Here is a 16,463-nt window from a genome sequence, read left to right as displayed (position 1 = left end):
GTAAACAAAAAAATATTGTTATAAAAATGTAACTAATAAATAAAAATAATAATTTTGTTCAAAGACTATTCAATAAAACAGTCCATAAAAAGAGTTAAAAAAATTAAAAGCAAACTTAAGAAATGTAGTTTTAAAGTGCATTTATAAAAAAAATTTGTTTATAAAATATGCATTGTTAAAGATTTATATCCGTAAGTCAAATATAATTTTTTTTAAAATCTTTCATTTAAATGGAATCTCAAGGTGAAAAAAACATCTTAATTGAAAATGAAACAGAAGATGAAAAACTGATAACCGAAAAAATTGAAGACAACCAACAGCAAGAAAGTCTTAAAGATAGTATAACGTCAGCATCAACTTCATCTTCATCAGATGTTGAAGAAGTATGTGAAAACGAAAATTTGGCTGAAAACCTAAAAGAAGCTTTAGCAGAAAGAGAAAGAAACATGCAGCTTCAAAAACGTAAGTAAATGTTTATAAAAAATTTAAACATATTTATGCAAATTGTACATTTTATTCACGACCGGTTTTGGTGGCAAGAGATTGCGACCTTTTCAAGCAAAAAATAAAAATGAAACTGCATATAACAATGTAACAACTGCATATAACAACTCTTTACATCCCAGTAAATTGGGCATTATTTTTTAGTTAAGGTAAATAACTATAAAAAATTTAAACAAAACAAAATAACCAATAAAAGACAAAAAGAAAATAATTAACAAAGTTTACTTATCAAACTATGATAATATCAAAAGTTGTGGCACAGTTTTACCGACCTTTCAAATTTATAAACATGTTTTTTTATTTAAAGCTTAATTACAGCATTTAGTATAAAAATACATTGTTTTTAATCATTGAAACTTTCTGAAAAAAATTTAAAAAAATAAAAAAGTTAAAGACTTACAACATTTAGAGTTTTTTTGGATTGCTATTAAGCTTAACTACTACTCATTAAATATAATTAAAGAAAACTTTATTAACTATATAACTTTTTATATTTAGAAACAGAAGACTTAAGTAATTCTAAAACAATAGAGATTGAATCAAAAATAGAAGAAGTAGAACTTCCACCGCCACTTCCACCAAAGACACGTGAAAAAAAACAATTAATAAAAACAATACAATCACCTCTAAACGAAATAAGTTCACAAGTTTCGGATGACGATGCAGACCGAGTTCTTGATTTTACTTCTGATGTTTGTTATTGTTAAATATAAACAATTTTTGTTTGGTACATACTGCTAATTTGTTCCCATAGTAAATAAATTGAAGCTACTTTAAAATAAACAGAATGAAAGTTCTGAAAGCACATGTAAAAAGAACATTACTAGATTTAGTTGATTAGATAAAAGTTAAAAACTGATACTGTTATTACAAAGTATTTTAATAAAAACGAGTTTTGTTAAATTAAACAATCTATTAGCCTGCCATTATTTTCTTTTAGATAATCGCGTACCAATAGAGTTAAACTTTAGTGTAAAAGAATATGTAAAAACTGATAAATTATTAATAGGTTTTGCTCATGAAACCAAAGTGATACAACTATTTAAAAAAAAATAAAATAGTAAAAAATAACATTTACATTTTGTATAATGTTTAAATCATGTTAAAAATACATAAAAATCATATTTATATTTATAATATTTTTTATTTTGTAATTTTATTTAAATCAAATGTTTTGTTACTTGCTTTAATAGTAACCAATTACACCGATATGCAAAGTTGATAACTATAAAGCTTAAAAAAAACAAATACAATAACAACAATAAAATGTTTCTTGAACAGCTCTGTGGAACTCTGTTACTAGTTTAACACAGAGAAACGTGCGTCAGTTTTAATAAAACAAGTACATACTTTGTAAACTGTTTTTATTATATTCAATTAGTTAGTTTTTTTTGGACAAACTAATTGAATATAACATACAAACATATTAGCAGTCTAGTATTTTGTAAGTCTGTAGATGGATCATAATAAGATATAAATAAACTTAAAACACTTAACTAATAACTATTAAAAAAAAACTACATAACTACTGTCAAAATCAATGTAGAAAAAACAGCATAAAAATACCTAAAATGAAATAACATAATTGTACTAGCTGCTTAGCAGTGAAACCTCGGTAGTACCAATAAACGTTTTTTCTGAACGTATTATCAATTTATAATCGATCACATTTGTTCAAGCACTTTACTATTATACAGCTTGAGACTTTTACATTCTATCATAGATATGTAATAACATGAATTTAATATTACATATATGTGAATTATAAAATTGAAGTGTTAACTTAAAAAAATCATTTTAGAAATGCGGTTCTATTTTGTTTTAAAAAGTATACATTTTAATTGGTTAGTGTTATCACACACTCAATGATGTTCAAATTGATTAATTATTTGAATTTTTTATTATTTAAAATCTACAAATGATTTTTTTTCTGTTAACAGTTTTTTGGTAGTGCTAATTTAAGCTAGTAATAATTTAAAGTTGAAGCAAAGTAGTTAAAATGAAATTAGCGGCAGAAAATTCACAATCTCTTACTTTATCAGTTGAACTATTGTTTTGAATATAGTTTTTACTGTGTTATATAAAAAGCATTATAATAAAAACAATTTAATTTTCTTTTTTTAACTGACGTATTTTTCTCTGTGTCAAACAAATTAACTCAGTTCAACGGTATTATGTAAAATAATAACTTCTAAAAAATAAATAGACGATAAAGAATATGAACATGTGTACTTACTAAAATATAATAAATAACTATTATACATTAATAATTAATAGTAGATTAAATATATGTTAATCACTCATATTTTGAAACTGAGTAAATCATTTGTTATCAAATAATACCATGAAGGTTATACGTTGATGATTTAATTCAACTTTATAATTATAAACTGTAGTGTTTGTAAAAATTTTTTGTTAATCATTTGATATAACTTAAATAAGCTGCATTAATTACGTTGAAATAGGTTTTAAATTATAAATCAATGCTTATTTATTTACTCCATTTTTAATTGTGAGTGATTAACATGTACTTTATCTACTTATTGGTTATAAGTGCATAAAAACTATGGATTGTCTTTTAGTAAATACAAGTATTCATCGTTTTTCAACTTCTTTTCTGTTTTCAATACTTATATTTTAACAGATCTCCGTGTAAGTTTAACACAGGGAAACTTATATCAGTTAGACAAATAAAGCTACTTTGAAATTTGTTATTTTTATTATTTAAACCATCGAACTTGTTTCTTGAGGATCTGCATTAACAAACTAATAGCTAGTACTTTTGAACATTTATATACTTTATAGTTTATTGAACAAAAAAAAAAAATTGCTCAAACATTTTTGGTTCAATGACTTGGATAGCAAAAAGACCTCTCGGTCATCGAGTGGCATACCCAAACTTAATAAAATTATAATTAATATATTTGAACATTTATATTTGAGCATTTACATATTTATATTATATAATTTGAACATTTATAAAATAAAACAAACAACTTATAACATATTTAGTAAGTTTTTATACAAATACTTACCGAGTTATTCAAATGTATAAACCATTAAAACGTAGTCTACTATCAAGAGATTTAGCTGCGTAAAAAGTTACATAAATTTTTAAATTAAAAAAATAAAAATTGATAGAAATACTCAAGAAAAAAACTCACCAAGAAGCGATCAGACTCTACAAAGAGGTATAAATATAGTTAATGACTTCTTCTACTTTTTGATAATTTAGTTCACATTACTTAATTTACTTTAATTTTTTAATATAATCTTGAATTATTTTTTAAACGTTTATATACCTGTATTAATATATCAATTAGTAAAATATTAACTTGTGTAGTTTTGTTTTGCTTTTATGATTTAAATTCACACGTTATTGAAAAGCTATATTTTGAACTAAAAGTAACAGTCTGAGCTAAAATAAATTAAATTCTTGTCTTTCAAAATGAAAACTTAATAGTGTGGCTTAGTGGCGCAGTTGAACATTGTAAGATCGAAACCCGCTGGTCGACATCACTTTGATGTAGGCAATAGACATTAGTAAAAAACAAAAGTTAATAATTACAACTAATAGTTTTTATAAAATCAAAGAAAGTTTTCTTAGAGGGAGGACAAACACTTCACCATTGCTTAAAAGACCAGCCTTAGTAAGCTTGCATCCTTCAACAAACCAACCAACAGCATATGATCCTTTAAAGCTTGTCGACACAGATGATGATGATATAAATACTTTAGTAAAACAAGCTAATAAGTAAATAATACTTTTTATATTTATATACTTTTGAAAATAGGTGTTTTTAGTACAACTTAACGAGGTATCAGTAGTATTCTTAACTTTATCAGACTGTTTTTGAAAACTATTTTTTTCTTTATATCTTTTAAATCAATATGAACTTAATTTCTTTTTATAGATAAGTATTTTTTTAAATATAGAAATTTATTACGATCAAAATGTAAAAAAATTCGAACTACTACAATTTGAATTTTTTTTGAGATATTATTTATGCTTAATTAACTCATCATAAGTACTTTTTTTTTGTTAATTTAACTTGACTACTTTTTTTGAGGAGATGATAACACATTTTATATAACAAATTCATATAAAGTTTTAAAAAGTTAAATGCAAAATAATAAATTTAGTAGGACTTAATTATACAGTTGTTTAAATATTCATGGAAACATAACAATATTAAAAAAAAAATAAAGGGAGAAATCGTTTCTAAAATAAACAACTAATAACTAAAATAATGTTTCAACTTACAAAGAGTGTTATTTATTAAATTTAGCATAAAAGCATACTTTTAAATTAAATACAAAAAAGTTTTCTAATAAACTTTAAAGCACAAAAATGTAAAAGTTATCATTCAAATCTTCGCATAAAATATTAACAGTTTAGAAATGCGCGAATATAAGGCTCAAGATCCTAACTCGGTTGAAGTTTTGTATCCCTCGTACCAAATTCAGTCTGCCCCAGAAAAAAAACTGTCAAAGTCTGCAATTCCTGATGTTTTTAACAAAATTGCTCAACCTTCTGACGTTAGTTTACTAAATTTACTTTCTTAAGTATTTAGATATATAGGTTTTGTATTGAACGTAATTACATTTAATGTGATACTGTTATTAATAACTTTTTATTAGATTAAACCAAACTTTGTTTTACAATTTTTTTGTGATATAACATTTTATAAACTACTGTACTGAGTAGAACACTGGCTACATATTTTCTTCTATTAAAACCCTTAAACTGACATTTTCTTAAACTTTTAAAAAGTAGTTGATGAATAACTTTAAATATTAAGTTTATTATTTAGTTTACGAAAAAAAAATCTTTTATGAAAAATAAATAAAAAATTAGGTTGAAAGCATTAGTTTTGAATAAATTGAATCCTAAATTTAAGCAGCTTGTAATTTTTTATTAGGTCTTCAGCAAAAAATTGATCTTCAGCAAAAAACAAAAAAATAAATTTTTCTCTCATGAATTTTGCAATGCAACAGCTATTATTTCTATATTAAGTTGTATAAAGTAGTTAATTTACACGTAAACATGCTTAAAAAGTTAAAAAAAAGCAAAATCAAAGTTTTATAAAAGGTCTCATATAAATAATCAGAAGTAACTTGCTTTAAAATATAAAATTTTTAGATATTCTTAAACTAATCCGTAAATATGACAAAAAAATATAGCCAAGTAAATCCATACGTAATATTATAAAAATAAACTGTTTCTAATTAAGCACCAGAATTAGAAAAATACATAACTTAGAAAACTTTTAATATTGCTGAAAGGTAAAATGTTTTTATTATTATTTTAGCTTCCGGAAAAAGTACACAGTCAAAAAAAGTAAGTTTTTAATTATTACTTTAAACTTTTAAAAGCATAACTTTAAACTTAAAATTTCCAGTGATTCAGATGATTTCGAAGCTATAAGATCACCTACAATTCCATCGACAACAAAAGGTAGCAAAAAGTCCAGGTACTTATTTACTCGATGTTTACTATAAAATAGAAACTTTATACTATATTATTATAATACAAAAAATTGATACGGTTTTTCTTAAGACTTCAAGTGCATCAAAGTAAAGAACGTACTTTATCAAACAAAGTCCTGGACAAGACGTAAAAAGGTATCCATGGTGTGCGACTCGATAAGCAAAAGGTACTTTGTGCACCAGGTCCTAGGACCAAATATTTTGAGCGTCTTTTTTTTTGTCGTTCAATAAACTATAAAAAAAAAATTTAGTAAACAATGTAAAAACTTAACACAAACACATGACTTAAAAGTATAAAAACTTTTTATTATTCTTTTTTAGTTTGCAGTATAGTTATAAGGTCAGTGTAAATTAACCACTTAAGTATAAGAAACGGTATTATTGTTTCAAATGTATAAGGTTATGTTAAGGAATGAAAATTTCCCAAATCTAATTGTTACACTCTGTATAAAATTTATCTTTATATGTAGTATATTTCCTACCGAATTTGTATGACTTTAATAATTCTTTTAAATACAACCAGAAGTCGAACAAAATATTTCTTATTAATATGATATTCAACTTTAACTTCCTCTTACCTATAAACAGACGACACGCCTCACTCAATGATGAAGTATGGCCATCCGACATTACTGATTTTGATTCGCTGTCAGACGGAGTTAGTGAAGTAATATTAATGCCTTTAAATATTCACATTATGGTTTTTTCTTTACAGTTTTTAATATTTTTAAGCTTCAGAAAAAACTCTTTGCAACATAAAAAACGCTATATTTGTTTTTATATAAGGCACTTTTAAATACTTCAACTATTGGTTCCAAATTAATTCTGTACAAAGTAATTTTTATTTTACTATTCACATAAAATTGCTTATCTGATCAATGTTTTATATAAATCGTTATTGTGGTTTGAATGATAAATTTAATAGCTTGTTAAAATTTATCGATAAACTTAATTTACAAACTAGAAAATAATTATCTCATTAACCAGTTTATTAAATGTTAACCAAAATTTTTTTAAACTATGAAAACTATTTATTTTAATTCGACCCGAAAGTTAGAGTTTTAAACATTTATTTTAAATTTAAGTTTGTAATACAATAAGTTTTAAAGCCTTTGACGTAAGCCTAGTAATAAATTTTAACTACCATTTACTTAAAAAAGAATAAACATGTATAATAAAAAACTACTCATGTAGTCTTCAAAGTACATTAATTTAACTTTTTTAAGAATTATTTGATTCAAAAAATTTTTATAATTAAACTATTTATCTTGTTGCTGCCGATAGAAAAAAACTAGTTGTTTTTGGTATTTACCTAGAAACAGAAGGTTGTTAATTGTAATAGTTGTAAAATGGTTTTAATAAAAGTTATTTATTAGCGTTTTAACAATATAAAACTTGTAAGTAAAAAAAAGTTTATCAAGCACGATTATATAAAGCAACCTAAAAAATACAAAGCTGCAGTATTCTTAATATTAATTTAAGTTTGAAACCTACATTTTTCGATCTATTAAAATTAGTTGATGTTTTAGTATTATATTCTCTTTTAAATATTTTGCAAAGTTAGTAAATGAGTTAGATATAAAATAAAGCATATAATATTTACAACTATACGTAACCTTAAACATTCAAATACAAAATTCACTTGTATTTTCATTTATAAAACAAATAACATAAAAACTGACTATAAAATACGCTTATTTACTTCAAACAGCAAAGTTATGCAATAATCCAGAATTAAATCACTACATAAAAATAGTTTATTATCAATGCTAAATAACGAACACATTTTAAAGTTTATGTAAGTCTTAAAAGCCTATCATTTCTAGTTTTTTTTTTCTTACTCTGTGATCAATTCAAATTCTTTTCTTTATATATATATTTTTTTCTCGCTTGAATATTTTAACTCGTTAGGTTTTAATTTGACGAAATTAGTATCAAGTTTAGAAAAAAAAAAATCAATTAAAAGATAAATATTAAGTTATAAACGTAACAAGTTACAAAAGATCATTTTAGAAACGCAAAAGTTCAAAAAAAAAGGAATAGAAGAAAAAAATAACAAAGAATAATCCCGAGGACATAAAAAAACTAAAAAAATTTGTAAACCATAAAGTTTGTATATTGTCAAAAATATTCTAATCAAACCATACTTCAATCTTATTTAGCTATAAACTGCTTTTTAAACAGAATGTTTCAAGGATTTATTTAGTTGTTTAAAAATGTTTTAAAAGGAAATGCCGCAAGAGGAGAATGAAGACGATTTGTACGCTTATGATACAGTAGCAGACCAAACAGATGCTGAAATAGCAGGCATTGGTAGATTTTTTGATAAATTTTTTGTTTTGCCTTGAACCAAAAAAAAAGTCATTTTTTATTCTTATTGTAAATAGTTTTTTCAGAGCATAAATTTCATAGACGGTCAATGATAAAAAATACTTACTTTTAAATATCATTAAGTAACAATATTAACTTTTTTTATCTACAATGAAAAGCACTTTAAGTTAGTTACTAATATTTACATGAGTGTCTTAATTAAAAGCAGTTGTTCTTAAAGAATAAAACTTAAAAATTTATGAAAAAAAGAAAAATATTAAAACAGTCAGTTAAAAAAAAAACTGTTTTATATTTCAATTATTGTTTGCAAAAAGTATAAAATGTTTGATCTGTTTAATTTTAAGGATCAGCATCTACAGACGGAAAAATAGTCTGTGATAAGTACGTTTTATATGAAAATAACTTTGATACTGGAAAAACTTTCCCGAGAAGAAACAAGCTACCCACAAAGTGTGTTTAAAGTAATTTAGTAAAATTTAAAAATGTTTTCAAGTTTTTTTTTAGATTTTGTTAAAATAACTATAGGTTAATTGAAAAAAAAAACTTTTTTAAAGATTGCTAAACGTCCAAAAATAGATAATAGTATCCTTTTCTTAAAAAATTTTTCATATAGAACTAAATTTAAATACATAAAATAATGCTTTTTCTTATAATATAAAAAAATTTACTTTTGAAAACTTATCGTTTATCGTACTAACTGGAGTTTTCAAAACTATGATCTTTAAGATTTGAAAAAAAAACCATTACCTATTAGATCTAGGTCAGGAATTCCAGATTCGATAGCAATACCACTAAGTGACCTTCAGACTGGAAATAGAAGACTTGTCACGTCACAATCAATTTTAGGGTATCCTAGTAATCAAAAAGTAACAAAAATCAAAAAGGTCGATAGCTTAGAAACTAAGGGTAAACAGGTTTTAAAATTTTTATATATCAAAGATAATAATAAATATTTAATTAATTTCAAGAACTAAATTAGTTTAGGACGAAAAGTTTAAAGTATTTGAAACAAATTATTTCAATAAAAAAAAATAAAATGTACTTCAAGGTTCAACCACCTCCTTTGATAACGGCTGTAAAGCACATTTCTCCTCCAGAGCAGTATCTGGATGATGATGAAGAAGAAGAAAACGAAGTTTTACCATTGCCTCCAGCTGATAGAGTATTAGAATTTCCTTTAGAAGGTTTTAAATTGATACTATTTAAGTTTGAAAGTAAATCAAAATAGTGAAGTTCATCAATTAAATATCTTATAAATTTATATACATTAGAAACCTAACCCTGCTTAGATACAAATTATTTTTTATCTATATATTTAAAAAACATAAAGTTAATTACATTAATTAGTATTTTTATAAAAGCCTAATAAATAGGATACTATATTTTAAAACCCACTTAAACTGAATTATAAAACCAATTACTTAGGATTTTAGTAGACTCTTACAAAAATAGTATTCTATTAAATTATGAGTTAAAAGTTAAGTACGTGTTCTTCAATTATTAAGAAAAAATGCATAAAATAAAGCAGTTTTGTTAAATTATACACTTAAATACACAAAAAAAAAATGCACTGTTATATTTTTTAAACAAATTATTTAACTTTTCGATTTTTTTGCGGGAAATATTTACATTAGGTTATATGAAAGATAACAGCATAGATAGGCAATAAATTGATATGGTTTTTGTAGTAAGTAAAGAAACGAAAGTAGTTATAAACCTTTTACATATTTAATGTTTATAATGGTTTTTTAAATAAACTCAAGGTCCATACGAAGACATTTCACAAGCAGGTAATAAGGAAAATTCAGAAGTAAATACCCAGCAAGTTCTTGAGCAACAACAGATTATTCTAGAGCAGCTACAAAAACTTAATTCCCTTCAAACTCAACAAGCACAAACCGAATATTCAAACAATCCTGTGCCCTCTGCTCCTCCATTATTCGGAACTATTGAACCTATTGTAGTTACTACTCACATAGATAAACAAGAGCCTGTTGAGATAGAACTTGAAAACTTAGAGAAAGAAAACGTCATTGTTGAGATTGAAAATCCTCTCGCAGGAAAGTTAGCATATCTTTTATAAGATCTGTTTTTTAAATATATTTAATTAAAGTATTCTGGAACATATATAAATACTAATTTATCAAAACTCCACTTAAAATTAAATTATAACTTAAAAGGCCTAAATAAAAGCTAAAATTAAGATTATAGCAGTCTGTAGTGAGAACACTAGTCTTTTTAAATAAACTAATTCTGTTAAAAATGCAGGACAACTTAAAACTTAGTTTCTAAGCTAAATTCAAATTATGTGCTTTAAAAACAATAAAAAAGGTTAAGTTAATAAAATCAGTTTTTCTAAAGTATCAAATTTTTTTAGATCCTTAGGAGGCTCAGAACAAAAAGAAGAGCACACAACAGTTGAGCTGCAAACGGGAAAGGACAGCGGAATTGATCTTCCGATTTTCAGTCATAACAGCAATACATCATCAGAGTCAATTTTTAACTTTGTTATTTTGGTTCTAGTTAAAAATAGCATTTAAACAATACAATAAGGAATATAAGTGACCACTAATTATACAATAAGTTACACAAGACACACAATTTCAAAAACACTAAACGTATTTCGAGCAATTCTCATCAGTAGAGTACAAAGCTAATAAGTAATAAGATTTTACAAACTTATATAGTAACCAAGTATTCATAAAGTAACCAAGAGATTAATAAAAGACAAAAGCAATTAGTAACAGTTAAAATCAAATAAGTTCACTTACATTATAATTTATCTACAGTAAAACTAAACATAAATAAAATGATAACAATCCTTATAAACTATTACGAAAATAACGAAACAGTATAGTCAAAATCTTCTTGCTTACATAAAATAGGTTTTCTTAACAAAATACAAATGGCTTCTAATTTAATCAAATCGAACACACTACTAAAAGTCTCAATAATTTTAAATCTATTTATATTATAAATGTTTGTACAAGTTGAATTATTAACTAAATGTTCTGCAAAAGATGAACGTTTAGATGCGTTTATAACCTTGACCGGTATGTCATCTTTCTTATATGAAAAGCAAAAATTCTCTAAACTTTTGGTACATGCTCTTTTATTCTTTTTCTTAGTTATTCTTAGCTTGTCTTACAACAGCAGCTGTATTGGTAGATTACCATACTTTTATTTAAGTTTGGTACTGGATCCTTACCACCTGGTGATAATAGTGGCTAAGAGGTGGAAACAGTTCTAGGGTTTGCTGCATAATAAGTATTTCTTATTAATTGTCTAATTTTCTTTTCTAGCATCTCTGAGCTTTTATTAATGAATGAAACTTTTAAATTTAATTTTATTTTGTAAGTTATTTTATAATTATATTTTATTTAAATTTTCAATAAAATTGTAGTTTGAAACGGAACACAAAGTCATCCTGCACACAAAGTTTGTTCCCCAGAGTTGCTACTAAGTGAAATCAAACAGATCAAGTTACTATTAAACAAAAACGGTTACCCACAAGAGTTACTTAACAAAACAATTCATTTACATTTGAAAAATTTGGACAGAATAAAGATAATAGGACCGGAAAACTATGTAGTTACTTACTTTAAAAGTTCAATTCATTAATAAAAGCTCAAAAATGTTAGAAAAAAATTAGACAATTAATAAGAAATACTTATTATGCAGCAAACCCTAGAATTGTCTTCACCTCTAAGCCACTGTAACACCAGGTGGTAAGGATCCAGTACCAAACTTAAATAAAAGTATGGTAATCTACCAATACAGCTGCTGTTGTACAGCAAGTTATATTGGATTAACGACAAGAAATCTAAGAAAAATAATAAAAGAGCATGTACCAAAAAGTATAGAGAATTTTTGCTTTTCATATAAGAAAGATGATATACCGGTCAAGGCTATAAACGCATTTAAACGTTCATCTATTGCAGAAAATTTGGTTAATAATTCAACTTGTGCAAACAGTTATAATCTAAATAGATTTAAAATTATTTAGATTTGTAGTAATTTGTTCGATTTGATTAAACTAGAAGCCATTTGTATTTTGTTAAGAAAACCTATTTTATGTAAGCAAAAAGATTTTGACTATACTGTTTCGTTATTTTGGTCTTATTTTATAAGGATTGTTTTCATTTTATTTATGTTTAGTTTTACTGTAGATAAATTATAAGGTAAGTGAACTTATTTGATTTTAACTGTTACTAATTGCTTTTGTCTTTTATTGATCTCTTGAATACTTTATGAATACTTGGTTGCTATATAAGTTTGTAAAATTTTATTACTTGTTAGCTTAGTACTCTACTGATGAGAATTGCTCGAAATATATTTAGTGTTTTTGAAATTGTGTGTCTTGTGTAACTTATTGTATAATACAATGAGGATAAAATCTTAGACTTTTTAGAAAGTCCTCTGCTACAAATAGTATTAACTTTTATTAAAAAACTACCTTAAAATAACTATTTTAAACATTTTACATTGTTGTGCTAAAGTTATATTTTTCGACAATAAAAGTAATGTAATTTCATGTGATTTTTTAACTAGCTTGTTAGAATTTCAACTATATGCTCAAAACAGGCTATACGCTTTTTTGTGTTTATTGGAATTACGTTTTTAGAGAACTGTAGTACAGCAGCAGGTTTTCAATAAATTTAATTCTTAATAAACTTTATATAAATAAGTGACTTTTTATTACAAAAAATGACTTTTATTTAAGCTTATTAAAACTGTTTCAGTAGTGACACCGTATCTCAAGAGTCAGAGACTGAATTTCAAAAATTAAAGAAAAAAATAGAAAGAGAAAGTAAGTAATTTTGACAAAAAGTTTTGTTAATTTATAATAGTTTTTAAGCTTGTACTTTGTTATAGCCAAACTATTGTACATCTGTATATCAAACAGTTGGTAAATTCTATAAGCTCTAGCTATCAACACACATCACAATCATGATTGTTATCAATTCAAATAATTAAAAATTACAAAATTTTAAAAACTGCTAGAGCTTTGAACAGTATAAAAATGTGTCCATAAGTTTTATATGAAAATTGTTTTGCAGAGGAATATAAAAGAATAAAAAATTGGTATGAAAAAACTTATTTAAAACCAAGATGCTGCTTTTCATGTGTTGGAGCTTTTGTATTTTGTATCAATTTTCTATTCTTTTTGGTTGGTTTTAATTTATTTTTTTTGAATAAATGTTTTAGTTTTATTTTTACAGAACACCTACGAAATAGATCAGTTTTACTTATGCATACTTTAAATCTAAATAGTTTGTTTATTTGCCAATAGAACTAGTTTAAAAGTTAAAAGTGATTACTTGAAAAAATAAACAAACTGTGATTATGTTTTTTTGTTACGATAATCATAAAAATTTTGAATAAAAAACTGTTATAATAACTAACTAAAGAGTAATAAAGGAGTTGAATAGTTAACTTTAAAATTAGTTTTACTTGATAAATATTCAAGTATTTTGATAAAAAAAAATAAGACTATTAGTTTTAGAAATAAATACTCTAATGTTTTTATAGTTTTTTAACTTAAGTATACTAAAAATCATTTTTAATAAAAGATTTTTCATTAGATAAGCCTGAGTGTTTTGGGTCTGGCTGGATACGGCTTGTATGGGCTTCTTTTGAATAGAATTCCGACAACAACTGTTGCTATAACTGATCCAATGTTTTTCCTGAGTTTAACAGGATTTGTTATTTTTGTCATAACATTGGCCGGCATGGTCGGGTTCTGTAAGGGGAAGTTATTTGCCATAAAGTTAGTGTTTAAAACCTATCTCAAAGAGTAAAAACTTTATTTTCATTAAAACTTATATTTATATAAAAACTAATCATTTTACTTTGATTACTAACTAAAACAGCTGTATATGTAAAAAGATCCCTTTTTTGACTAACAGCCTTTCACTGGCCATAAAATATTAACAGATCTTTGTTTTCTACAAACCGAATGTATATTTAAAGTTTGTAGACCCCATGGAACTGAACTAATTTATATAACTGTTATTATATATCCAAACATAGTATATATGCATTGAGTAAAAAGCTTGAATTAGATAAAAATACAAAATGAAATTATCTATGATGAATGAGTGACTTTACTTTTATTTTTAATCGAACAAATCATTGAACAAATATTTTTATATAAACTTGTTTGAAACAATAAAAATTCATTGTAGTCTAGACTCTAGAACAGGGGTCGGCAGGCAGTTGGTGGTCGCGGGCCAAATTTCAAGTTTACGAAGTCTTCGCGGGCCGCAGTTTTAGTTTTAGTGACATTTGAATAATCTTTTCGTTTTAGTTTTAGTCACGAGAGAGAAAAGTTTTAGTTTTATTAACTTTATCATTAAAATGACTTTAAGCTATATATAGAATGCTTATTTAAAATAATATTTATTAGAACAAAATTCAACTTGACTAATACACTTAAGTGTTAATAAACTATGTACTTTCATAAGTACTTAATAAGCACTCTCTATAAAAAACAAACTTGAAAGACAATTTATGGGTTACTTTTATATATTTGTTATACTATTAACCCCTTTTTTCATATTTCTAACAATATTTACTTCAAAAAAAAGTTTTAGCGTGTTAAATTGTTTACATTCTTTAAAAACTTTATTAATTAGTTAACTTAATAAAGTTTTTACCTGTTTGTATTCCAGAAAGCAAGAACAAATTTTTTAACATAATTTATTCTCGAATACTTAAATAAAATATCTTATTAGTAACTAGTTTTTTACATAGTTGCCACTTAAAAAGGAAAAATGTCTGAGTTGTATCAAACCAGCCTAAGTTTATTAAAAGTTGATAAATGTAATAAATCGTTGTTTATTAAGCTTAAATACCAAGTAAAAATATCATCATCTTCAAAAAGTCCACAAAATGTAAAAAACAAGAAAAAACTACAATTAGTAAACTACACTACAGTCATAAAAACTACTTTAGGAATTAAAAGATTTCTTTAAGTGTTTAAGATAAAAGTTTCACACAAACCTGATTTTTCAAGCTTTTAAAATAGCTTGTTTGTGTAGCAACCCAGTTAAAAAAAGTTCACAGCTTAAAGAAATAACGAAAGTTATTAACAGTAAATAAATTACATGGCAAAAAAAATTTAAGTCTGCTGGAATGGACAATTAAGGTCTTTAAACAATTTTAACAAAAGTATAAAACTTTATTGAGTCATTAGCGAAATAGAAAAACTTATTTTTTGTAAGCATTATAGCAATTCTTTATCTGCAAAAAGAATATTACATGCGAGAAACGTAAAAAAATATTATTAAAGTCAGTTCCAACAAAGTACATGATTATTTTCAGTAACTACAGAATTATATAAAAAAAATTGTTAAGGCAAGTTATAAAGTAGCAAAATTTATTATTTAAAATGAGATACCGTTTATAATTTAAAACTTTTTCAAAGTATTTATGTTGGCAGTAATGAAAAAATAATGTTTATTTCTTCAATGACAACAAAAAGTTGTATTTAGGAAATGCATTAATTTAATAAGTCGCATAAATCAAATTAAGACTTTAATCAATATGTTAACTTGAGAGCATTAATAGAAAAACTAATGCTCATCTGAGAATTTTTATTAGAGATGTTTAACTAACTTTGACATTTTAGTAGAATTTCTTGGTTTAGTTTCAACACGAAACACAACAATCGGTGAAATTTTACAAGTAAAGGTGCAATGCAACAATACAAAGTTTTTAGAAGTACAATTTTTTCTTTTATTTTTAGTATAAAGTTTAATTAAAGTTTAAAAAGTGTCTTAAAAATATATCAGTATTAAAAAACACTATTAAGCTACTTTAATATATTTTTAATAAGGAAATGTTTATTTGCTAATTTTTTTTGTGTCAAATCGAAATTTCATTACTTTACATGGAAAAATTGTTTTAAATTCCAGGTTTTTTCAAAAACTCTCAAATTCAAGTTTTTTTCTAGAATTTTTAACCATAAGTTTTGAAGTTCAAAGCTTTTCCGGGATTCAAGTTTTTTGGCGACACTGATTGTTCACACTTATATGTACACAATATTATAAATAATATATTGAATTATACCAGCCGCAAAACTTAAAATTTGACATATATTAAAACTCAAACTAACACTGTGGGTTGAGCAAAAC

The 16,463-nt window shown here is 24.6% G+C and overlaps 1 protein-coding gene across 5 annotated transcripts in view; it reads left to right on the top strand.

Moving 5' to 3' along the window:
* The first annotated feature begins 184 nt into the window (after positions 1–184).
* Positions 185–16,463, top strand: part of LOC145835485 (uncharacterized) — a 28,935-nt gene continuing 12,656 nt past the window's right edge. The window contains exons 1-17 of one of the 5 annotated variants that reach the window (XM_082943101.1): positions 185–462; positions 1,036–1,196; positions 3,646–3,695; positions 4,103–4,258; positions 4,899–5,043; positions 5,817–5,845; positions 5,907–5,978; positions 6,583–6,652; positions 8,223–8,307; positions 8,670–8,775; positions 9,080–9,239; positions 9,374–9,509; positions 10,089–10,389; positions 10,703–10,816; positions 13,068–13,135; positions 13,386–13,495; positions 13,911–14,095. In XM_082943101.1, the coding sequence (XP_082799227.1) occupies positions 231–462; positions 1,036–1,196; positions 3,646–3,695; positions 4,103–4,258; positions 4,899–5,043; positions 5,817–5,845; positions 5,907–5,978; positions 6,583–6,652; positions 8,223–8,307; positions 8,670–8,775; positions 9,080–9,239; positions 9,374–9,509; positions 10,089–10,389; positions 10,703–10,816; positions 13,068–13,135; positions 13,386–13,495; positions 13,911–14,095 (2,180 nt within the window). In that variant the 5' untranslated portion in view covers positions 185–230. Of the gene's footprint in view, positions 463–1,002; positions 1,197–3,645; positions 3,696–4,098; positions 4,259–4,898; positions 5,044–5,816; positions 5,846–5,906; positions 5,979–6,582; positions 6,653–8,222; positions 8,308–8,669; positions 8,776–9,079; positions 9,240–9,373; positions 9,510–10,088; positions 10,390–10,702; positions 10,817–13,067; positions 13,136–13,385; positions 13,496–13,910; positions 14,096–16,463 lie in introns of all 5 variants that reach the window. The other 4 variants (XM_082943100.1, XM_082943099.1, XM_082943098.1 and 1 more) reach the window with 4 other exon arrangements.

The sequence above is a fragment of the Thalia democratica genome, chromosome 5 (genome assembly GCF_965202585.1).
Source record: "Thalia democratica chromosome 5, ktThaDemo2.hap1.1, whole genome shotgun sequence".
NCBI classification, from domain to species: Eukaryota; Metazoa; Chordata; class Thaliacea; order Salpida; family Salpidae; genus Thalia; species Thalia democratica.
This window is presented reverse-complemented; position numbering and strand designations above follow the sequence as displayed.